General features: G+C 41.5%; 2 protein-coding genes across 3 annotated transcripts; one reads left to right on the forward strand and one right to left on the reverse strand.

The window, feature by feature from the left end:
- Window positions 1-694: 694 nt before the first annotated feature.
- LOC106909188 (casein kinase II subunit alpha'-like) lies at window positions 695-11,395 on the forward strand. Of its 2 annotated transcripts, XM_088004508.1 has the most exons (14): window positions 699-940; window positions 3,030-3,092; window positions 3,303-3,679; window positions 3,763-3,874; window positions 4,170-4,271; window positions 4,397-4,447; window positions 4,579-4,638; window positions 5,565-5,648; window positions 6,565-6,675; window positions 6,746-6,847; window positions 8,167-8,267; window positions 8,928-9,076; window positions 10,099-10,186; window positions 11,010-11,395. In XM_088004508.1, the coding sequence occupies exons 2-13, from the start codon at window positions 3,087-3,089 to the stop codon at window positions 10,170-10,172; spliced, it is 1,329 nt and encodes a 442-aa protein (XP_087860634.1). In that variant the 5' UTR covers window positions 699-940; window positions 3,030-3,086; the 3' UTR covers window positions 10,173-10,186; window positions 11,010-11,395. The 2 variants fall into 2 exon arrangements, with proteins under 2 accessions (XP_087860635.1, XP_087860634.1); XM_088004509.1 differs by lacking the exon at window positions 11,010-11,395 and having other exon boundaries at window positions 695-940; window positions 10,099-10,190.
- A 1,538-nt stretch (window positions 11,396-12,933) lies between these two features.
- On the reverse strand, window positions 12,934-21,078 carry kiaa0895l. Its single transcript, XM_088004507.1, has 7 exons — window positions 20,701-21,078; window positions 18,346-19,024; window positions 18,112-18,255; window positions 17,914-18,046; window positions 17,288-17,593; window positions 16,371-16,468; window positions 12,934-16,044 (listed from the first exon to the last, which is right to left on the reverse strand). Exons 2-7 carry the CDS (start codon window positions 18,976-18,978, stop codon window positions 15,883-15,885), a joined length of 1,476 nt encoding a protein of 491 aa, XP_087860633.1. The 5' UTR covers window positions 18,979-19,024; window positions 20,701-21,078; the 3' UTR covers window positions 12,934-15,882.
- Between the last annotated feature and the right edge of the window lie 2,997 nt (window positions 21,079-24,075).

Below are 24,075 nucleotides of genomic sequence, written 5' to 3' on the forward strand. Positions count from 1 at the left end.
AGTCCATATTCGGCACAGATGTTCCTGTACACTATGCCCGCCACTTGGTTATGTCGTTCCATGTACGCTTTCCCTGCCAGCATCTTGCACCCTGCTGTTATGTGCTGGACTGTCTCAGAGGCCTCCTTGCACAACCTACACCTTGGGTCTTGTCTGGTGTGGTAGATCTGAGCCTCTATTGCTCTGGTGTTTAAACAGCTAAATAAACAGCTATGCCTTACCAGTAATTTATATATATATATATATATATATATATATATATCTTTATAAAAATATTAATAAAAACATTTGGCAATTCATTCTGACTCAACTATTGACAACATGCTATTATTTTGACAAGGCTGTTTTTAAAACTTATTTTTTCAACAGTTTCGTCACCTAAACCAAACATACTTGCAATTAAATATTTTAATCAATGGACAATCCTTAAAAAAATATAGCACTTTTCTCTGTGACGGCACAGAGTAGTACATTTGTCAACCTCAATGCTCTTAAGACTGAGACTAATATAAATTAAAAAAAAAATCATTTGCGATAAATCACGAGTTATAGCTATGGACAACATGCAATTAGATATTTTAATCAATGCCCTTTAACCAAACGCCCTTTTAGGTGTGTGGGTTTTCTAATTTAAATAACGGTAAATATAATTTGTTTTTTTTTTTTTTGTTGTTTTGTTTTTGTTGCATTTTTCTTTTTTCACTGTTTGTGTGGTGATGGATCCTCTGCGCGATTAGCTTCCGGGTAATGTTGACTGCAGAGGTGAAGAGCAGCCGCTGATGGAGACACCTCCACCACCGCCCATCTGTCGGGATCAATAAACCAATCACCTCATCGATCATCTGGGGACCCGGGTTCGGCTCGCATCGCCGCGAGGACTTCGCAGCTCAAGTCGCGAGCGAACGACCGTTGATGACGGAGGAGCCTCTCTGCGCTCGAGGTTAGCAGCTAGCTTTAGCTTCTCTCTCAGCTTACAGAAACTACGCCACTAATCGATCAAATTGATTGATAGTGTTATCGGGTTGAGCTGCGTGGGGACACGCAGGTGAGTCTAGCTGGTGTATTTCTCTGTGACGCCATAGTTCTGGGTGAAACTACGCTTTTTGAACGGTTTTATCCAGCTAGGCTACCGTTACTAGTTAGCCTCGTTAGCGCTGGTTGAGTTCATCACAGATGATGCTAACTAATCCCGCCTCAGAGTTACGACTAGTCCCCGGTGTTATTGATGGGTTTTCACTTTGATTCGCACCAAACCCCGAATTTAGATGCAAAATAAAACAGATTTTTGGGCTGAAGAGAAAACAGACGATGATTGAGCGTTAAAAGGCCCCAAAAACAAGACTTACAATGAGAATCTGCGCTAAAAGATGCTCAAATTACAACAATTTAACGCATAACCAGTTCATATCGGTTAAGAGGCGCGTCTGTTTCTCACTGTTTGAGGAGAAATAGAAAGCATCATTCAAATTAAATCAGAAGTTATGAAATCCTACGTTTTATAGTAATTTGTATAAAATATTTGTATAAAGATTCATCATATGGTGTGGTTAACGGCTCATAATGAGGCACAAAGGAATTTGATCAAGTTGCATATTTATTTAACCTAATTTTATGCTTATATAGGCCCCTGTTTTCCATATTGTAGTAGTTTTCTCCTGTCCATTCATACCTGGCTGCCTCCACTGATTTTGCTGAGGAGTGTTTGTTGTTATATTGTAATAAAACCCAATAATATCCAGAAGCAATAAGTCAAAACAAAACCATCCCCACACATCTGGCTTTCAGACGGACTAAAAACTGGTAATTACAGTTAAACTGACTTGTTTAACTATAATTACCAGCCTGTTTTGATTTAAGCAAGTCATGAGGTCATGTGTCACAACCCTGCTGTTTACAGATATTTAAACTGTGGAAACCTGGATCTTTGAGAGTCTGTAGTTATAATAGTCACAGTGTTTAGATATGATGCTAATAGCTAATCTCATTGTATTATGATTTATTTTTTTTTATTTTTTGAGCTACATTTTTGAATGTTTTTCTAAACCAGCTGGTTAACTTTAACTGTCCACACTCTTTTTTGTCAAGAAATAGGTTTATAAAACAAGAATTTTAGAAATTAGATAAAATATCATGTATATGTGTTAGTTTCATCATTATCCATTGTTCTGTTCAGACAGATATGAATCAGATTTAATCCAGAATCTTCCCACCTGAATTCAAATAAGGTTTAATTTATTTATAGATTGAGAACATTTGTTTTAAGGTCCATTATTTTTGAAGAAGTACCTTTAATTTGATCTAAGTTTTAGTTGACAAGTTTTCCAGATTGAGGTTGAACTGAGAGAAAATAAATCAGTACAACATAACATCTGCTTTAAATGCCAAGAATGAAGCGTTTAATTATTTAATCGATCACCTTTACACCAGTTATTCAGTGCGGGGAGCAGCGATACTCAGCACAGTGTGCCGGTGTTATGCAATATAACATTATAGTGATATAAAAATGTTCTGCATCTCACTCAGAGAAACTGAAAAATATTCCTGCAGACATAAATTTCTCCAACCGTAAGTCGGCTTGTTGCAATAAGAAATAAATCCATTAATCACATAATCAATTAAAACAAGTTCTATAATTTCAATTTCCATGACTCATCGTTTCTCTCTTTCTACCAAAAACTGGATGATAAAAGTCTTCAGTCTGGTGTTTTGGTCTCAACTAGCCTTTTTTTTTAAAGGATAACTGTGTTTGCAGAGACTTCATAATTCATTTTATTTGTTGTTTTGTTTATTTGTTTGGGATATTTAAAATATCTTCCTGTGTTAAATGTTCACTAGAATTTAAAGTTTATTGATCTTTGAGAATATGTTCTTACATTATTATGCCATTATATTACTTGAAAATGGTCTCAAAACAGCAATAATATCGTTTATTACAATAACTTCTGGGACAATTTATCATCCAGCAGAACGTATCGTGACAGGTCTGGTTTTGTTTTCTGTCCACCGATGTCTTCATCTTTTCTTTTCAGGGCTTGAGACTAGTGTCCATTATCATCCATCCATCCATTTTCTTACACCTTTGTCCCATGCAGGTCGGGACTATTCATTATCATTTTAAACATAATCATTTGTTTACATGCAGGTAGTCGTTTACGTGCAGTACCATGGTGACCACTAGGTGGCGCCTGTAGATCACATTGTGTGCTGGTGGATGTCTTTTTATTCAGTGTAAATAAAATGTTTTGAATGGTCAGACGGTGTTCCTCCAGGCGGACTGTAAGGCCTCCTCCTTCTCTCCACAGCTGGCGGTTCTCCATCCCAACCTTCCCAACATCCTGCTCAGGGGCTTCACTCACTCTGTGATCGTAGCGCTGTCGTTCTGCACCGCGGCCGCCCCGGACCGGCCCGCCGCCTTCCCTGTCAGGCCGCGAGCCGCCAAAGCCAATGGTAAGCACAGCGGGGCGACCTTAGAGCCACAGACTCTGCACAGCCGCTGCGCTGCCTTCCGCTATCGAGCCGACGAGTATTACGAGGGAGGAGACGGTCCGGGACGCGGAGCCTCAACGCCAGCGATGCCCGGATCCTCGCCGGCCAGCAGCAAGGCTCGGGTTTACACCGACGTCAACACGCAGAAGAACCGGGAGTACTGGGACTATGACGCACACGTGCCAAACTGGAGGTGAGGTGGTGAGGCGGCGCGCCAGTGGGCGCCGGAAGGTCGTCGTTGTCGTGGTAACGGCGAGTTGTTTCTGCTCTTTTCAGCAACCAGGACAACTACCAGCTGGTGCGCAAACTGGGCCGGGGGAAGTACAGCGAAGTGTTCGAGGCGATAAACATTACAAACAATGAGAAGGTGGTGGTGAAAATCCTGAAGGTGAGAAGACTTCATCATCCTCATCCTCACTGTTACAGATTAATGAGAACCAGGAAACGGCTTGGCTCTCCTCAGTGGCAGCGCCATAAATTACAATGAGAAAAACAATATCACACACAGTGGAAAAGTACTTTTTATTAAACTGAAGGTTTGAAGGTTTGCTGACGTATATTTCAGATTATTCTTTGCGAAACTGTTTAAACATTGAACATCTGAACATGACCAGCCTCTCCAGGCTTCGAGCTAAGCCAGATCTTCCTCTCATTTCGGTTAAATCCTGGTTTCTGCTCCTCAGCCTGTCAAGAAGAAGAAGATCAAACGGGAAATAAAGATCCTGGAAAACCTGCGAGGAGGAACCAACATCATCCGCCTGGTGGACACGGTCAAAGACCCGGTGGTGAGTGAGAGCGGAGCGCCCGCCCGGCCGCCCGCCGAGCTGCATGCCCGCCGCCGTAATCCAGCCAGCTAATGATCTCCACTTACCTGGCGCTGCTGTCCGTGTTTGTTGTTTTCTCTTTGCAGTCCAGAACGCCAGCGCTTGTCTTTGAGTTCATCAATAACACAGATTTTAAGGTACTTGAGTTGGGCTGGCTCCACACTACCATCCATGCACCGACAGGCAGCTAACAGAATGACTTCCTGTTAGCGTAGAAGCTGCCGGCGGCTAACGGCTAAAACTCGAGTGTCTCTTTTCGTTCCTGCAGGAGCTGTACCAGAAACTGACCGACTACGACATCCGCTACTACATGTATGAGCTGCTCAAGGTGAGATCAGCCGTACGAAGCTTAACCGCGACTTCCAGGGTCTGTAGAGGCAAAAAGAGTAAAACCTCAGCCACACGCAGCGACAGAAACACGGAACGAACAAGACATATTTATTTGATGCATTACTTCAGCGTTAAGTAAAAATAAAACTGTCATACCAGAAATTACTCCACTAAAAATTATTTAATAAGAAGGCGAAGTACGTCTAGAGGCGGTATAAAGTATTTACTGCATCTTATTGATCTCTAAATGACTGCAGATGGAAAATATTAGATCAACAAAGCTGGTATATGAACAAGAGGTCTCACTACAACATGAAGATCTCTGCCTCTGTTTGGTGCATTTTTATTCTTAAGTGAAATTAGTCACATTGTGTAAAGTATCAACAAATTGAATTCAACTCAGAGAAGCAGTAGAAATAAAAAATATGGTGGAGAAAAACTATTAAATAAAGAAACAAAATACTGAAATAAACGTAAGTAGTGACCATCTTTTGATCTGTGTTTGATTTTCTATGTAAAAGCTGAAGTTCGTCACAACATGGAGCTGAACGTTTCTGCTCAGTGTTTCTGTTTTCTGTAAAATCAAGTTAAACTTTGTGGTTTTTAAACTCATCAGGAAGGTTTTTGGTTTTAGGCCAATATTTTAAAAATCTGCTACTGATTGTTATTATTTAAAAATCAACAGAAAACAATAAAAACAACTAAATTAAAAGTGCAGGAAACTTTACAAGGACAATTGTAATTAGGATTTGAGTAATCTTTGAGTTTTTACTTAGTTTGTATTTATTTTCCTGTTAATTATGGATATTTATTTAAAAAGCGGAGCGCTGAGGAAGGCTGTTGGTCCTGCTTGGTTCCAGATGGTTAAATGAATTTCTTATTATTCCTGTCTGAGGAGGAAACGTTGACTTGTTTCTGCTCCAGGCTCTGGACTACTGCCACAGCATGGGGATCATGCACCGAGACGTGAAGCCGCACAACGTCATGATCGACCACCAGCTGAGGAAGGTGCTGCTCCTCTTCCTCCTCTTCCGCCCTGAAACGATCGTTTAGCTGCTGAATAAACAGGGCTGGATTTTAATCAGGCACTTTCAAGGTTTGGAAAGTGCTGGATTTCTGCTTAAGGTCCTGGAAAGTGCTTATTATTCAAACGGCACCGGGTTGTAATAAAGTTTATTTACAGTTGAAACCAGATATTTAAATATGATAAAACGATAAACATTTTGTTTCTCACTGTCTGAAGCTAAATTATACAACAGGATATCAGAGCTTCGCTAAGAAAATAAGAAAAAATAAAAGTACGAGAATAAAGTCATAATATTACACCTTTATTCTCCTTTTATTTTGACTGTTCTGGTAGTTTTATATTTAAAGATTATAAAAAGACAAAAACATATTTTTTACTCTGAAGTTAAATCATACGACATTTATTAGAGATGATTCTAAAAAAATATAAGAATATGAAAATACAGTCATAAAATTATAACAGATAAAGTCTTAATATTAAACATACCAGCATAAAGTTGCAATAATATGAGAACAAAATTACGAAAATAACGCCATAACATTATGGGAATGAAGTCGTAATATTACAGGAATAAAGTTGTATTTAGTAAGAATAAATTCAGAACTTTGAGAATAAAATCTTGACAATGCAGGAATAAAGTTGTAACTTTATGGGAATAAAGTAAAAAAAACAAAAAAACGAGAATAAAGTTGTATCACAAAAATAAAATTGGAATATTTTGAGAATGAAATCATAATTTTAGCAGAATAAAGTGGTAATGTGACAAGAATAAAGTCATGAGAATAAATCTGAATGTTTTGAGGGAAAAGTCATAATATTGTGGTTTTATTCTTTTCTTGGCGCTAACGGTGCTCCGTACAGTAATCAGTTTAACTAATGGAGTCTGTTGTGCTGCAGCTTCGTCTCATCGATTGGGGTTTGGCCGAGTTCTACCATCCCGCTCAGGAATACAACGTCAGGGTGGCGTCTCGCTATTTCAAAGGCCCTGAGCTGCTAGTGGACTATCAGGTTAGTTAATCTGAGTTGAATCTCGTACTTAAACGGCTCGACTGGTCTGATTCTGCGGATGTTTTTGCAGATGTATGACTACAGTTTGGATATGTGGAGCTTCGGCTGCATGCTGGCCAGCATGATCTTCCTGAAGGAGCCGTTTTTCCACGGCCAGGACAACTACGACCAGGTAGGAGGCGCGCCCGCCGGGAACGGCCTGCGGATCATCCACACTTTACCACAACGACACCAGCAGGATCGATCCCTCTGAAATTAACTAAACTGAATTATGCTTTAACTATGCAGACACTTCTTTAAAGTTTGTTGAGATCCATTTAATCCAAAACAAAAACCGTTCCCATCATCATAAATAATGCTGGATATTATACACTGCAACAAAACTAAAACTTACCGAGTATTTTAGTCTAGTTTCTAATGCAAATATACTAATGTTCTAACTTACAAATATAAATGTAGATTAAAATAGTAACTGCAGGTTTTAGCAGTCGTACTGAAGGACATCAGGATTTCTAAATGCTGCATTTTTTAAACTTGTCAGTTTTTTTGTTGTTTTTTTTTTGTCTGATTGTGGAAACCTGACTAGTGTCCAGTCAGCAGGGGGCGCCACAGATTCCCTCAAAGCTGCTGTGTCAGCTGCGACCTTGGATTCCTCACAGTGGCTCTTAATGACGCAGGATAAAATGATAGTCATTTAACGTCTTCAACTATACATTTAAACCTAACTGCAGGTTTTAGCCATTTTAACAGCATAATTATGTTGAATTTCAGACATTAATCTAAAAAATTTTTGGCTGAAATTTACTGTTTTTCTATCTAAAATGTCTCTAATAACCAACAATTTAATATATTTTATTTTTTTTACATAATTTGAACCAGCTGAGGTTGTAACTTCACCTGGTTCAACATATTTGATGTTTTTATGGCTTTTTATTTTTATTTTTTATGATCTAAAGCACTTCGAAATGCCTTGTTGCTGAATTGTGCTACACAGATCAACTTGATTGATTGAAAGCTGGGAGTTCTGAGTGGAAAATTACAGAAAGAAAAAGTTTTTCTCCATCTTAAATGCAAAATGTTTTTATTTATTTTTTTATAATTTTGGCTCCACACTCTGTGTTGTTCTGTCAGGAAATTACTTTATTTAGAGTCTCTATGCTCCAGTTAATAACTATTCATTTGCTAAATTAGTTGACATTTATTTCAACTATCGTTTCAGCTCTGCAGCTTTTACTTCTTGGAATTGCATTTTTGAGTTTTGGGTTTCATAAAACAGGTTATTGGCTGCTGTAACATGTTTTTCCAGGAAACGGCTGCAAGCAGGAACCTTTAGTTTACTGGGAAACATACAAGCGGTTCTAACTGAGCCTCTCTGTCTCTGTGTGTGTGTGTGTGTGTGTGTGTGTGTGTGTGTGTGTGTGTGTGTGTGTGTGTGTGTGTGTGTGTGTGTGTGTGTGTGTGTGTGTGTGTGTGTGTTCGTTCGTTCTGCAGCTGGTCCGCATCGCCAAAGTTCTCGGCACCGACGAACTGTTCGGCTACCTGCACAAGTATCACATAGAACTGGACACTCGCTTCAAAGACCTGCTGGGACAGTGAGTACCAACCCGACCCGGTTCTGACCCAGACAGAACTCAGACTTGTCCTTTTGTTTTTATTTTTCATGATTTTGATCAGTTTTATGAACTCGTCACGTAAAGGTATCAGTCAGGGTGAGGGTACGACAAATGTCCAAGGCGTTACAGACGTGTAAAATTTACTGATTGTTTCTCTTACACTGGTGAAGGCTCTGCAGGAACGTCCAGCAGGTGCTGGTTGGGTTCAACAGGTGGCGCTGTTTGCATCCAAATATGTTGATGAAACCAAACGAACCCCAAATAAACCTCATGAACTCCATGTAACCTAACAGGTGGTGGCAGCATCATGGCCTGGGTTGCATCCATCTTTCTTGGATGTTTTTTTGTCTGTCTCCTAGCTAAAATATGTGGAACGTTTCCAAATATGGGATTGTAGTATTATGACTATGACTTACAATTTTATTCCCTTTAATTTCGAACATCGTATTTTCTTAGTCTTGTCTTAATACTCAGTCGTACACTGACTCCTGGACGAAGCCTGAGATTAAAGTTTAACAGTTTTAGTTTCAGCAAACGTCGACAGCCAGATCCTGTTTTCTTTGCCTCACTAAATATAAATCCTGACGTAATTTGTGTCGTTATACCGTGGCTGACTGTGTGGGGGCGCTGTGGTTCCAGGCAGTCGCGGAAGCGCTGGGAGCAGTTCATCCAGTCGGAGAACCAGCACCTGGTGAGTCCGGAGGCGCTGGACCTGCTGGACAAGCTGCTGCGCTACGACCACCAGCAGAGGCTGACGGCGGCCGAGGCCATGCGCCACACCTACTTCTGTCAGTACCTGCAGCGCACACAGCCGGGTTGCCAGGTTGGGCGGGTTTCCCCCAACTGGGCTGCTTATAAAACACCAGGAGGATTTTTAGAAACATTTCTGAGGAAAATTTAAAAAAATAATTATTCTGTTTCAGAAAGGAACCAAAGTTTTCATAAAATCTCATATTATTGAACTTATTAACTAATTTATTTTGAAATCTGTTGAAGTGTCAAAAGTAGTCGCCGGGCAAATAACCCAACCTGAAATAAAGTAGCTTCATTTGGTTTATTTTACATTTTTTTGAAATGGAAAAACTTAAGAAGGGTTTTTATGACTGTGTATCTGGGCCATTTTAAATAGAAAAAATGAAAGACGGAAAAACTTTCCAACAAAAACTTCCAAAATTTTGTGATTAATTTCATAAATTCTCTAGAAAAAATTCAAGCCAAATTTTCAAAAAATGTTCAGTTTTTTGTCAAATTTCTGAGATTAATCTCAAAATTTCTGAGTTTTTGGCGAAAGAAAACTCCTGTTTTTTCTCTACAATAACCCAAATACACCATCGTAGATTTTGCTATGTTAATAGGAGTTGGGCTTTTTTTTTTTTCTTTGTTTTGTTTGTCCGGTTCTCTGTTGTTTTTGGGCTGGACCGGTGAGTGGGATCCAGCTGCTTCCCATCCAGCAGGCAGGCGAACTCTCTGGAAGTAAACAGGTCGGATGTTTTCTCAGTAGTTCAGCTTCTTCCTGTGAAAGCAGCAGGCGATGCGTTCAGGGAGCCGAGGCGTGGCTGCAGCTCTGCTTGCACCAGTCTTAGGAAAAACCTTGAATTTTTAAAGGTTCTGAGAAAAGAAGGACAGCAGATATGTAAAGTGATACATTCCACAGAGGAATTAGTTCTCAGCAGAAAGAAAAGGACCAGAAACTGGAGCTCATCCTTGTTTCACAGCCGTTATCTTCCGGACACTCTAGAGTCTGGTTCCAGCCGTTTCCAGGAAGTTTCCGCTCATTCCTCGTCTCCCGTTGGGTTTGTTTGTCCCACAGATCCAGTGGTGAAGGAACAAGCGAACGCCAACACAGACGGCACAAAGGCAATAAGCAGCTCCAATGCAACATGATGACCAGACAGCAGGTAACCCGCCGGTGGCCCTCTGGCATGGAATAACAAACGAGAAATGCAGCTTTAAAAGCAGAAAACATCACAAACGGGGGGATAACTCTTCACACCTTCCTGTATTTAACTCCATCTGTTGTCACCAGAAGGTTTTATTAAACGTGACGCAGCAAACCTCTGAACTTACAGGAAGAGGAGTTTCCACTTCTAGATGGAGGCGTTCTTACTAGGAGACGCAGATCAACGGAAAACGACTAATAAATGTTTCATTGTCCTGCTGCTGCAGCCAGTTTGTACCACAGTCCAGGGAGTCAACAGTTCATTTAATATTAGATTTATCTGCAAACATCCACCGTATTCCTTTACTGAACTCAAAAATCCAGTCAGTGAACGCACCATGCCTTCTGGATAGCATCGACAACAATCTGCCAAGACTTAATATCTTTATCTAAATTAATGTGTTAATGTCCTGTCCTGTTGTTTATATTAGATTCCATTATATTATTATATGTTAAATGCTATATTTTATCTCTTTAAAGGATCAAACCTCTGGATTCATCTGATTATCTCCAGTTGGAGGTCCAAATAAAATCAGTTTGTTTAATTAATTAGCGGCGCAGCAAACAGGAGTAATAAACATGAAAACAGGAGTAATAAACACAAAATATAAGATTTGTGTTTATAACGCCAAACAGCAGTTCTAAACAGTCTCAGGCAGGATTTAAAAAACAGCACCAGGAAATGTTATAGGATTTATTAAATCTGTTTTAATTTCATTAATCTGACTCAGATTTTCTGTCTTCCTTTAGTAACTTGAAGTTTTTTCTTCCCACCCATTCAGGAAAAAATCTTTCTTACCTCAACTTGCAACCTTTTCTTGGCAGAAACCTCTGCCTCCACATCAACAGCCATACTGGAGCAAGATGTCAGTTTTTGCAGCACACACACTCAACCCAACACACACACACCCCAACACACACACACCCAATGGATCAGTACTGGATGGACTAAACCAATCCCATCAGAGCCCAGGGAACCCGCAGCCCCTCATAATTTGGATGGGAAATCGGATCTGAACCCGTTTTTAAACTAAGTGACTCGCCGGATCCGAATCCGGCCGTTGCAGGAAATCCAGTTCCAGGTTTTAGCACTGACGTGGAGGCTCTTTTCTGCTATGATAGAACAAAAGCTATATTGAAAGAGAATAAACAGTTTTTATTTAAATAACGTGTCCGAGTTTCTTTCCCTGATTGGATTTCACTGTTTCTGTGACATTAAAATAAATCATTAAATACGAGGTCATAGACGAACATTTGTGAGCTGATTGGATGTTGAGGAGCTACATCACAGACTGAACTGACCAATCAGAGGGAAGAGTTTATATCTTCAAATGTAAATAATCACAGTCACTTAAGGTTGGTCTTTACATGCATTATTTCCAATCTAAATAAAACGTTTCCCACATTTTTTATGTGAAAATATAAATTATTCTTCAAGATTAAATTCTTTGGCATAAAAACAGAAAATAATAAAATCCAGATTTTGGTTTTGACGGGGGGTTTTTTGCCTTCACGACAATGAAATCTTTATTTTGAACATTAAAAAAACACTTCCATCTCCTAAATGCTGTCCTGAAGGGGGCAAATATTTATGCAGTTTTAAAAAATTTTTTTTAGTATTTTGTAAAAATCAGTTTACTCCTTTTTTTGAATCCAGGTTTTGTTGATTGATTTCTAACACCAATAAAAAGTTAAAACATCCCGAGGTTTGATATGAATAAATTAATCTTTTAAAGTCACTGAAGTATCTTCAGGGTTTCCTTTTTTTACCAAAAGTGCAACATTAGTTGAAGCTTCCAACAGATTGTAGGATCCAAAGTAAACAGAAATTTGTATTTATACCCAATATATCAGTATGTATTTAATCTATTGTTTTTAGTTTTCCAAATCATATAATTTTTGTTTTACTTAGATGTATTAATTTATTCATATCCAACCACGGTTCTAAATGACTAATTTCTGATGTTGGCGCCTCCAAAAGGATTAAGAAATTTCAACATCTTTGAGACTTTAAGCCAGTTAGGTGGTTTTTTACTGTCTTATTTTCTTAATCATCTCCATGGTATCCAGCTCTAACACTTTTTTATTTAAAAGAAACTGAGATTAGTTTATGGGATAATGACTTAAAGTGTGTTTAGCTTAGGGTTACGGTTTTTCATTTAACCCTTTTTAAATACAAACCTGACCAGATCAAGAAGGTTTAAGGTTTCATAATTACACCATAAAATATCCTGTTATGTCAGAGGTCTTCAACATGGGGGGCGCAACCCCTGGGACACTTCAGATTAATTACATTTTTATTTTTAAATTCAATATCTTTAAATACATATTAACACAAATCCACTATGTAGTAAATTAATTAGAGGAGGCAAAAGTGATGGATTTCAGTTAAGCTCGTACAGAAACGTTTGAGTGTTTGGGCTTGGAAGTAAATTCAGGAGCAAAACGAGTTTTGAACCTCGAAGTAAAATTTCTGATATGATTATTGCTCCTGAATTTAGTTCCAGTTTCAGGCAGTTGAATACTTCCGTAGAAATGAGCACGTTGAGGCGGTAAGAATCTGTTCATGTTAAAAGTTTTGCGTTTTGGTCATAGCAGTAACGTTAAATGTCCAGAACTTTAGCGTTCAAACTTAATTTTAAAATAAAACGTGAAATGAAGACGGTGTGTCGGTTCATTGGACAGTAATGAGCCAGACTGCAGAGCTCAATAAGTGCGTGTTTAATAAATAACACTGGAACTTCAACATGTATTTCCAGAACAGAAAACACTTGTGCAACATTCGTGCGTTACAAGTTGGTGCATTCGTTTTGGGAGAATCCGGGCCAAAGTTCTGAACGGGACGGCCTGCTCAGATCCGAAACATTCCTGCTGAGGCGACGTGGATTGTAAACACAGCAGGAAAAAGTCCAACCGCTTCCGAAAAAATCAAACCCACGCATTTAAAAAGCATCCACCGGTTTTCAGATAAAAACATATGACTTGGTTCTGCTCCAACCCGAACCGAATGCCCTGACCGGCGTCTGTAGTGTCAAAGTAAAAAGCAGCCAACGAACTCAGTAATTAGCTACATCAGATGAGCGCTACACCCATCGAAGGCACCGCGAGACCCGGCCTCCTCAGAAGCACAACATCTGGATCAGAACCACAACAACTGGATCAGAACCACAGCTGGGTTCAGCTGCTTCACTAAACAACCAAAAACAGTAATAGATGCCACTTTGGCATTTCATTCATTTAAAAAATCAGGACTGGGTCAACATTTGGGAGGTTTATGGTTTCATTGCAGGTGTTGTTTGTGAGCATAAAGTTTCTCAGCTAAAATATTCAAAACATAAGAATACAAAAGATCTAACAACAGTTCTGATAAATAAATTCTCCCTCCAAATGTTCCCCTTCAAACTTTGCGTGTCCTATCTGTCCACCAGATTGTTAGCACTAGCTTGAAGAAGCTACAAAGAGGTGTGGCTAACAGTTAAACCATGATTAAACCATGCAGAAAAGTGGGACTTTTGGCTGCTTCCCTTCACTGCTGCTAATGTTTTATCCAACTTCTCCACAGCTTATTATTTACCTTTTTATTATTTTTGGTATAGTTTGGAGAGTTGGTGTCAATTTGACTAGAAATTATTACATTTACCAGGAATATAATACAATTTTGATTTTTTTAAATAATTTTTTTGTCATGTTTAAATTTTTCTGTAGGGTGCCGATTTGTTAGATCTCCATTATGCCATTATTATTCACATCCATAAATTTCATATTCTGCTTTCTTATTAGGTGGCCATTTTGTTATCCATTGATGCTAATCGATACATAACGTCGTCACTCATGATTGCTAGTTTTATTTATTTTTTTTATCTAAAAATGTTAAAAGTTTTCATTCACAATTACATTTTCTTGATCTATTAGTCTTCCTAAATTTAATTGTATTAGTTTATTATCTGCTTGTTTTCCATCATATAAATTGAGAAAAACTTGAATATGATTTCAGTTTTAAAAATCATGAATTTTTACAGGTGATACCAAAAACATGTTACTTTAAAGTTTCAGATGGCTAAGGAGAATAAAGTTTTGACAGCAATATTTGTGTCATACATTTAAGCTGATTATGTGCAAAAAAGGAGACTTTTAGCTGATTCCCTTCACTGCTGCTGTGCTTTATCCACAACACTTTAAAAATCTGGTGACCACTGTTTTAAATTTTTTGGATAGTTTAGAACGTAACAACGCCCCCAGTAACAATTTTTTAATCAGACCTTTGTTTGATAAAGTCTGTTTAAATATCTGTGTAGGGTGTCGGTCTGTTAGGTCTCCTTTATACCATTATTTTTGACTTCCATGAATAATATTCATCTTTTAAACTACCTTCCCCTTTAGCCAAAAAAGCTTATTTTTAGCTAATAATGTTAAAATTTTCCTTTTATAATCCTATTTCTGTGATCGATTAGTATTCCTACATTTCATTAAGCTTATTTGCTTGAAATGGTTATTTCCCTTCAAATACATTGATTAAAGTTTGAATGAATTATATTTTTGATTTAAAAATCATGATTTTCAGGGGCAGTAGTCACCAAAACCCTGTTATCTTTGGAAGACGCCCACCAAAGATCCCAAATGTTGAACCAAACAAAGTAAAGTTTGGTTGTTGCAGCAGGAGAACTCACAGTAGTGAACTAAGAAAGCCCACCAAGGACACAGTTAAGACAACGCCGCTGATTAGCTTCATTATAACACTGATAATTAAAACCCTGGGGGCGAAAAGCTCGGCTGAGTCCAGTGGCACTTGGTATTTAAAGATTCATGGCCTCAGTCACTGCGAACCCACCTGGTTTTAAATGTTGTGTCCTTGGTGTTCTTTTTAAAAATGCAAACAATCTAAGGCATAAAAACGTTGTTTCAAAAACAAAACATAAAGCTAACACCAGTGACATTCAGTTTGTTCTTTTTGCAACGTAACAAAAACGTAAACAAGTGCATAAATAAAGCCGCCTATGATTATGTGAGTCTACATATATAATGGTGATTACATAGTGATAATAGTGAGGTAACTTGATAAAGGGAGCGCGGTTAAAATGCGCCGATCCGCAGCACAACCATGCATCCGACTGAAAACGAAGGAGGCGTCGTCCCGTTTGGATCGTTCAAGTTTTGTAAAAACGCGGGACGGGTTTTTCCACGTAAAGTGACGTTGCGATGCAACGTGTTCTTCCTTGTCAAGTTTTGGTACGGCGCAACGTTTTGGTGGTAATCAATAAAAACGCTGGGCGAGTTTTCCGCATAAAGAGCCATTACGATGCGACGCGTTTTCCCCGTAGAGCGCCGTTACGATGCGACGCGTTTTCCCCGTAGAGCGCCGTTACGATGCGACGCGTTTTCCCCGTAGAGCGCCGTTACGATGCGACGCGTTTTCCCCGTAGAGCGCCGTTACGATGCGACGCGTTTTCCCCGTAGAGCGCCGTTACGATGCGACGCGTTTTCCCCGTAGAGCGCCGTTACGATGCGACGCGTTTTCCCCGTAGAGCGCCGTTACGATGCGACGCGTTTTCCCCGTAGAGCGCCGTTACGATGCGACGCGTTTTCCCCGTAGAGCGCCGTTACGATGCGACGCGTTTTCCCCGTAGAGCGCCGTTACGATTCGACCTTTCGTGGGACTCAGGGCAGCAGCTGCTGCAGCGCTGCGTCGTCCAGCTCGTTGACGGCCACAATGTGGTCCAGGTGTTGCAGGTAACGCTCCTGGTCACGCATGAAGTGAGGGATTCTGGTCCGGTTCAGCGCCGCCAGAGGACGCAGACGCTCCACGTCCTCGAAAGACACCTGCGGAGGAGACAGGTTGGAAACATGAAAACTTTGTAGCAAAATGGCTCCCAGTTAATCAGCATGTTTCTGTCAGACTCTAGTTGCAGATTTCTGGAAATATCTGTTAAAGTCTGAAATTCGTCTCCGTTTCATCTGAAGCATTGGAGACGTTTTGTTGGCTTCAGGACAGACTGATGCCTGCAGACAGAATTCGGGGCATAAAACTCGGTTCCTGTCGTTTTCTGCCCAGTTTCCTTCCCTCCTTCCTTCTGTCATTTATTTCTTTCATCTTTTGGAGAGTTTGTCTCGGTTTATCTCAGGCGTCAGAAAATCCTGTCGCTCACCTTTCCTAGAGACGTCAGCATCTTAAAGTCGATGCTCCTTCGATGGCGAAGGATCCGCAGGATCCCGTCCAGGTAGACCTGATCTTTGCTGAAGCAACCTGAAAAAAAAAAACAAAAAAACAAACGATGATCCAGGATTTTCTACAAAAAGATTAAATAAAAATTGACTTATAAGGTCAATTGTCCCTGGGTTTTGTCTCTCAGGCTCATCAGACTCTTGACCGACTTTCTGCAGAAACGATGGTAATGTTTCCTCTCGCTCTGCATTTAGCTCTGAAACCCGAACAAACGGCTCCACATTAGAGATGAAAACTGGTAAAAATTGCGGGGTTTTTCCGTTTTTTGCCCCATTGGGCCTGAATGAACCTGTTTTAGGTTAGCGGTTAGCTTACTGTACGAACTTCCTAGTTGGCTGAGGTGAAGGAGAGCAGTCGGTCCTCATGAGGACAGAGACCTGGAGGCGTGTGTGTGTGTGTGTCTCACCGGGCTGCAGTGTGTGTGTGTGTGTGTGTGTGTGTGTGTGTGTGTGTGTCTCACCGGGCTGCAGTGTGTGTGTGTGTGTGTGTGTGTGTGTGTGTGTGTCTCACCGGGCTGCAGCGTGTGTGTGTGTGTGTGTGTGTGTGTGTGTGTCTCACCGGGCTGCAGCGTGTGTGTGTGTGTGTGTGTGTCTCTCACCGGGCTGCAGTGTGTGTGTGTGTGTGTGTCTCACCGGGCTGCAGTGTGTGTGTGTGTGTGTGTGTGTGTGTGTGTGTGTGTCTCACCGGGCTGCAGTGTGTGTGTGTGTGTGTGTCTCACCGGGCTGCAGTGTGTGTGTGTGTGTGTGTGTGTGTGTGTGTGTGTGTGTGTGTGTGTGTGTGTCTCACCGGGCTGCAGCGTGTGTGTGTGTGTGTGTGTGTGTGTGTGTGTGTGTGTCTCACCGGGCTGCGCGGTGTCGGTCTGGCCCCTCTTGGCCCGCAGGCAGTACTCCCAGCGGACGTCGGGGTCGTGGACGAAGCGGGCGATGTGGGCGAAGAGGCGGCTGAAGCTCATGCTGGCGGCGTGGAACACGGTGTAGTAGAGCAGCGCCGCGCGCCACAGGTGCGGCTGCTTCCTCAGCAGAACGCTGTGCAGGCTGGCCAGGCCCTCCTCCGTCGGGTTGGCCGGCTTCAGGCCCAGCTGCCGCCGCGCCTCGGCGGACGCCCAGGGCTGCAGCGCGTTGTTGGCGCCGCGCAGGTAGTGGGTTCCTGAGGAAGAGAAGGAGGAAGAGGACCGGTCAGAAAATGGAAAATAAAGATTCTTCATGTCAATGTGAAGCTGAACAGAGTCTGCCTTTCCTTCCTCCCTCTGACCTCAGCAGTTTAAAAGTTGCTTCATTGTGACATCATCAGTCCCTTGGGTCCAGTTTAGTCCAGTTTAACCCAGTTTGAGTCGGTTTTCTCTCTCACCAATAAGTAACGTTGATTCAGAAACAGGCTGCTGAGTGAGAGCCAGGTTTTTATATCCTAGTGGGGACCAAGTGCTGCTTTTGTCTGTGTATGTGTGCGTGTGTGTGTTAGCGGCGTACCGATCTCATGCCGCAGCATCCCCTCCAGCCAGTGCTGGCGAGCGCCGGCCAGGTTGATGGTCAGAGTGGGACGGCAGCTCTCCACCACCATGACGGCCTGCGACAGCAGCTCATCGGAGAGACGCACCACCACCTGGAAACACACACAGGTAAACGCCTGCACAGGTAACAGACACGCCTCCCCCTGCCTGCCCTCACCTCCCCCACGCAGCCCTCCTTCTGCAGGTATTTGCGGACCGCCGCCCACACCTGACTCTTCGGCAGGACGCCGCCGCCTGTCGCCTCCTCGAAGTTCTCATAAGAGCCGAACTTCCTTAGGACGCACTCCATGATCCCCACGGCCTGCAGACAACCAGACGCTATCAGAACTGCCGGTCGGGCGCTGAGTCGGTCGGGCGCTGAGTCGGGGTCAAAGGTCAGAGCGGGACCCACCTGCTCCAGGAAGAGGCCCGACCCCTCTCGGTACTTGTCGAGGACGCTCCGCGGTTCGGGCTGCGCGTACTCGAACTGCGGCTCGTATTTATAGTCAGATTGGAAGAACGTCTGCTTCTCCTGCTCCAGGTTCAAAGGTCGCAGGGCGACCAGCAGGCAGGGTCGGGCCGGCGGGGGGGCCGCTGAGCCCACCGCCCCTTTGGCGATGTGAGGCAGGGAGGTGGCGGGCCTCAAGCGGCCGCCGCCAGCCCGCGGCCCCGCAGCATAGTTGACGGAGCAGGAGCTCTCGCTGCGGCGCATCCAGCCGCCCGCCGACAGGCTGGGGCTGGTGAGGCTGCGAGCCCGGGGCGACGGGGCGGCCGCGGGGGAGGGGGCGGCCGCGCCGCTGCGCCATGGCGGCTGCAGCACCCTGGGACGCGGCGGCGGAGTCACCTCCATGCTGAGGGGCCGGCGGAGTGGTGCCTTGGTCCTCGGGGTCGCGACCCCGTTCTGGGACGGCGCCGCCTCCTTCTTGGCTGCATTGCTCCGTCTGGCTTTGGCGGTTCTGGGCGGATCTGGACAGACGTCCGACCGGTCCCTGACGCGTTCATCCTCGACCTGATCCATGAAGACTTCACCGGAGTCCAACACCATCACCACCACCACCGCCGCCGCGCCTCAGGCTCCGCCTCATTTACACCTGAGGAACGACACACACAGCCGTCATTTCACTTTAAAACTGCAGCTTGTGACTTTTAGAAAAATATATTTTCACATATTTAATAAAACTCTCACTATGTTGTGACAGTGATACGAGGCAAATAATTTGTGAAAAGATCGATCTTCTCCACCTCGTCTCTGATCTACCACTAAGAAACGCACCAATCCCAACCTAAAACAACCAATCAGAGCCAGGAGGAGGGGCTTAGCGCTGTCAATCATCCTCCTGTACACTGCCAAAGGTGCAAATGGCAGAGAAACAATTTATTGTTCCAGAAAAATGTTTATCTGCCATAATTAGTGGCTATGCTAACTAGCTTATAGCTTATAGCATAGCTGCAGCTTTAAAAACCGTTACTTAAAAACATTTTAAAAAACCCACAAATACTCCCGTTGCATGATGCTGCCACCACCATGCTGATCGGTGGGTGAGTGACTCTCAAGCTGACATCTTGATGTCGCACACAAACCAAATTAGGCAAAAAAGAAAAAGAAACTATTTTATCAAAGATTTGTTTGGTTTAAAAGATAAAAACTGCTGAATCCACTTTTAGAAATTGAAGTAAACAAATTATTGAGGATAAAATAACTTTTCCTTCAGGGAGCAGATCAGGGCTGTAGCTAATAATTATTTATTCTTTTCATTAATTGGATAAAAAAATAATAATTTCACTGACCACTTAAGTCTTTCCTGTATATTATAAACATATTAAAGATGCAAATAAATTGTTCAGTTCATTTCATAATAAGAAAACAAGCATTTTATTGCCTAAATCCACTTCATTTATGATTTCGGTTTGTTTGATTTTTATTTCTGTTTTACTTTTTTTTATTCTGGATGTTTAAAATGTATCTAAGCTCCAGTGTTAATTGTTCTTTAGAAATCAAAGTTTATTGATCTGTAAGAGAGTGTACTTCCATTACTATGTTATTGCCAATATATTAGCTGGAAATGGTCTCAAAATGATATTATCGTTTATTGCAATAATTTTGTGGGCATTTTATCGTCCAGCAAAGTTTGTAATTGACAGGCCAAGCTTAGAGGCTGCAGAAGACATGAAACTAGGGTGGAGCTTCATCCAGCCTAGATATTATGGGATGGTTTAGATCGTAAGCAGATTTCACCTTAGAATGGCCTAATCAAAGTCTAGTTGTAAATATCGCGGAGAATCTGTGATAAAACTTGAAAACTGATGTTTAGCGATGCTAACCGTCAGCTAAATGTTAGTTAAACATGTTGAAGTTTGTTGATCTAGCGAGATAATATTTTCAGTTGGTTTAAATAGTTTACCAATGAGTGAATGAATTAATGAATGAGTGAATGAATGAATGGCTGTGATTTAGGAACTTTTTGGTGTTTCTGGGTGAATAAATGGAGTGAAACGGATTTAAGTTGAGCAGGATGACGGCGGCTTCATGTCATTCTCTGGTGGAAATAGAAAACAGGATCTGATTAATCCAGGACATCCGGCCAGAAACTGTCCGAAACGGAGACAAATCTCAGCGTTTCCTCCACATGGCAGAAAATAACTCAACCAGCCTGAGGCAGAAAAAACAAACAAAAACCCCCAGCAGGAGCTCCGGAACAAAAACAAATCCGTTCAGCGTCAACGATACTCTTTTTAACTCCACAAAGTCACTAAAAAAGACACTCACCGAGCTAAAAACAAAAAGTCCCGGTTCTCCGGCGGAGGACGGGAAGGTCTCAGCGGCTCCTTCCAGTCATGGCCGAGGCGGAGCCGCGTCTGCTTCCACCGGGGGAGGTGATGGTGATTAGCGGATAACGGTTCAGGGAGGAGCGGGGCCTGAGGCGGCTGGCTGCCTGGCTGGAAGCCGGCCACCGAGCGGCGGATGTGTTGGAAGATATGACGCATCACGCCTGGCACGACGTGCTCCCCTTGCGTCATTACGTACAGCAACGGAACCCATAGACGTGTTGCGATTTTATGCTAGCAGTTTTTGGTCAACACTAGATTGCAGTTTTCTGAAATAAACCAATTTTGATACAGCAAAAAAAAAAAAAGAAAAACACCACTTCCTAAAGCCAAAACTTATCTAATTGTTTTTTTTTTTTTTTTACAAAACCGGCGTCTTTCCATGAAGCAAATTTATCTTTTAACTGTGAAATTGAGCAATTATATGGTAAATAGAGATGCAGCTGATGTCTATTTTTATTTTCATATTACTAAGATTCTGAAAAGATTTCTCTCAGCCTAGTAGTAAAGAATAACATGTTATATTGTCTCAGCTTTCCCACAGTCACTTTCCCAGTCTGATGTTTCCCTGATATGAATAATGTTCCATTAAATCCAGTCTCCCCAGTTCTGAGTCGTGAAATAATTGTCTCCTCTCCTGTTCCTTTCTGTTCTCACTTCTCCAAATTTTCCTTCTGATTTTATAAAACTTTTCCTTTCCTTTCTTCCTCCCATTACTTTTGCTATCTCTCTTTCATTTTGTTTTATTTCACATGTGTCAAACTCAAGGCCCGCGGGCCACATGTGGCCCGCCATGTCATTTTATGTGGCCCCCCCAGCGTTTTATAGGTCCATGATTGACTTAAAATAGGTTTTGAGCACGAATTGATGACAAACTACATCTCCCATAATGCATTCCGATTGTTACCAGCCAACATTACGGCTTCTCGCCACTAGAGAGCAGCAGAGTCACCTTAAGCTGCTTATTGATTTTACCAGCGAATAAAACTTGAGACTTCGACAAGCTAACATCAAAACGTCCAAGAAAAGAAAAATCGATTTACAAGTAAGACTGTGAATGAAGATGTGTGAGTTGGTGTCAGGGCGGCAGGTCGCGCTAGACTTTTTTTGTTATCCGTTATCTTGACCGACAACATAAAAAAAAAAAAAAATTGGCCCTGTACTATTTTTATCCGTGAAATTACAATCATATTAACATCGGCTATTTAGCCGCATTTTATGCTGTTTAGTTAATATTCACTGTGAATCCAGATCCCATCACAAATTAAGCAGATAAATGCATCTACATTTTTCTCCGTAGTGACAAAAAAACCACTGACTGAGGCCCCAATAACTTTTAATAAATTAAATTAAGCGACTTCACTTAAATTAGCATCACTTCACCCGCTGGGGTCTGAACGCACTTCCTCCTGGTTCCCATCTGCAGAAAAATCTGCGCTAATTCACCAGTCAGTTGGATCTGTCTGATCCAAACAGATCAACTGAACTCTGTGAGTGTTTTACCCTGCGGGGTCCGGTGTGCGCTTTAAGGATTTTTTTTTTTTTTTTTTCGCTTCTCCGAAACGGACAGATGTCACGTCTGCAGCTCCTCCAGAGAGCCGCTCTCCTGGGTAACGTGAATCCAGAAGGCTCCATTTGTTAAATCCGCTGGATGAGTTTCTCCCAGCGGTTTTTAATTCTTCGCAGTGGCGTAACGTAACTGCCTCCGCAGTGGTTGAGCAGCGCACTGCGCATGTTACAATCTAATTAACTTTTGCATCGTCATTTATTTCCTCAAGATAAACTGCCGGCTCCTCAGATGGATTAACACAAAGTTGCATTCTCTTTAGTTTTGTCTGGTCTGTAATGGAGACTTGAATTTAACGCGCCATTTCAAACAAAGGTTTTGAATGCGCTTCCTAACCAGAAGCTCCAAAGAGTTATTTAACAATATGAGGTGTTCAATTTATTTTTAACATTGTATTTTCATACATTTTATGCTAGGGGTGTCCAAGTCTAGTTTTCCAGAGCTACCATCTGCAAGATGCATTCCTTCTCTAACACACCTGGATCATTTACTCATTATAAGCCTCTACAGAACTGAGTTGCTGCTAATGAGGGAAGTCAACCTTTTGCCTGGGGTGTGTTTTAGCAGGGATGCATCTAAAAGTTGCAGTCTGAAGGACTGCAGCTGGGCACTCCTGATTTGTACCGTCAATGTGGCCCTTTGAGGGTGGCCAATATGCTGAAGTGGCCCTCGGTGAAATTGAGTTTGACACCCCTGTTTTATTTGATCTTTTTATTGGTTTTAACTGAACAGCTAACCGTAAAGTATAAACTGATATTCTGTAGCCCTTTTCTCTACTTTAATATGAAATCATGCTACAGTGAACGCCTTCTTTATCATATTTTTTTTGCGTTTTATTTCCTTTGTGTTAATTCACCACTGTTTGCTCTAATCTGTTCCCTGTCGCCTCACTTCCTCACTTCCATGCATTGTCATTCTATAGTGAAGCTCACTGTTTCTCTACAGATTACTGGATTTTTTCGTTACCTTCTCTGGTTCACTCATGCCAGCTTCTCATCCTACATGCCGCACTGTAAGTTTTTAGATTTTATATTTGCCTCTGGCATTCTTGGCCAAAGCTCCCACTATGATTATTTATACGATATGCAAAGATATATGACATACTAGAGGATAAACTTGCATGTTTGATAGTTTCAAAGATTAAAGCGCATGAGGAAAATATCCATGTTTAAAAATAACAAGCTCTTTTACTACTCAGATATTTTTGTCCTTTCCTATCTTGAAGTGAAAGTGGATGTCAAATAAATTGCTACATTTGTTTTATAGTTATTTTATATATATAAAAAATACTGCTTATAGAAATATACAATTATACACATAGCAAGACCAATTATCCATATAAAATATAAAGTTAAAATATAAAGTATATAAAGTTTGAAAAACAAACAGAATTTCACTCTGGTTACCATTGAAAAATCAACCATTTCATCAAGGTTTCACTAATATTACAAGGTGATAACTGTAAGCTAATAATAATAAAGGTTATAAAATCAGTTCTCTCTCACAAGGTTTGTGCACAAAACAGACGTCTTGTAAGTCTGACTGATGTGTAGAGGGCCAGTGTTGTGTTTTCTAGCTCCGAATCATTTATAGATTAATCAAGTAACTATGTTACCTTCAGTTATTATAAAAATGCTACATATATCAAATATGACTTTCAAAATGTTTTACTTTGTAACGTAATGCATTGAAATTGGGCCTGTCTCTTTAAGAAGCTCCGCCATCAGAAAGTCATCCTAACATGGCTCC

The sequence above is a fragment of the Poecilia mexicana genome, unplaced genomic scaffold, assembly GCF_051168715.1.
Source record: "Poecilia mexicana isolate PSO_F unplaced genomic scaffold, ASM5116871v1 scaffold_3, whole genome shotgun sequence".
Classification (NCBI taxonomy): domain Eukaryota; kingdom Metazoa; phylum Chordata; class Actinopteri; order Cyprinodontiformes; family Poeciliidae; genus Poecilia; species Poecilia mexicana.

Excerpts from the sequence above, each read along its gene's own strand:
- kiaa0895l (XM_088004507.1), bottom strand. The coding sequence starts at position 18,978 with ATGGTGTTGGACTCCGGTGAAGTCTTCATGGATCAGGTCGAGGATGAA. Across the intron at positions 16,469-17,287 it reads GACCGACACCGCGCAGCCCG|GTTGCTTCAGCAAAGATCAG; the intron begins GTGAGACACACA and ends TTTTTTTTTCAG. Across the intron at positions 16,045-16,370 it reads TGCTGACGTCTCTAGGAAAG|GTGTCTTTCGAGGACGTGGA; the intron begins GTGAGCGACAGG and ends TCTCCTCCGCAG.
- LOC106909188 (XM_088004509.1), top strand. Across the intron at positions 4,448-4,578 it reads TCAATAACACAGATTTTAAG|GAGCTGTACCAGAAACTGAC; the intron begins GTACTTGAGTTG and ends TCGTTCCTGCAG. Across the intron at positions 4,639-5,564 it reads ACATGTATGAGCTGCTCAAG|GCTCTGGACTACTGCCACAG; the intron begins GTGAGATCAGCC and ends TTTCTGCTCCAG.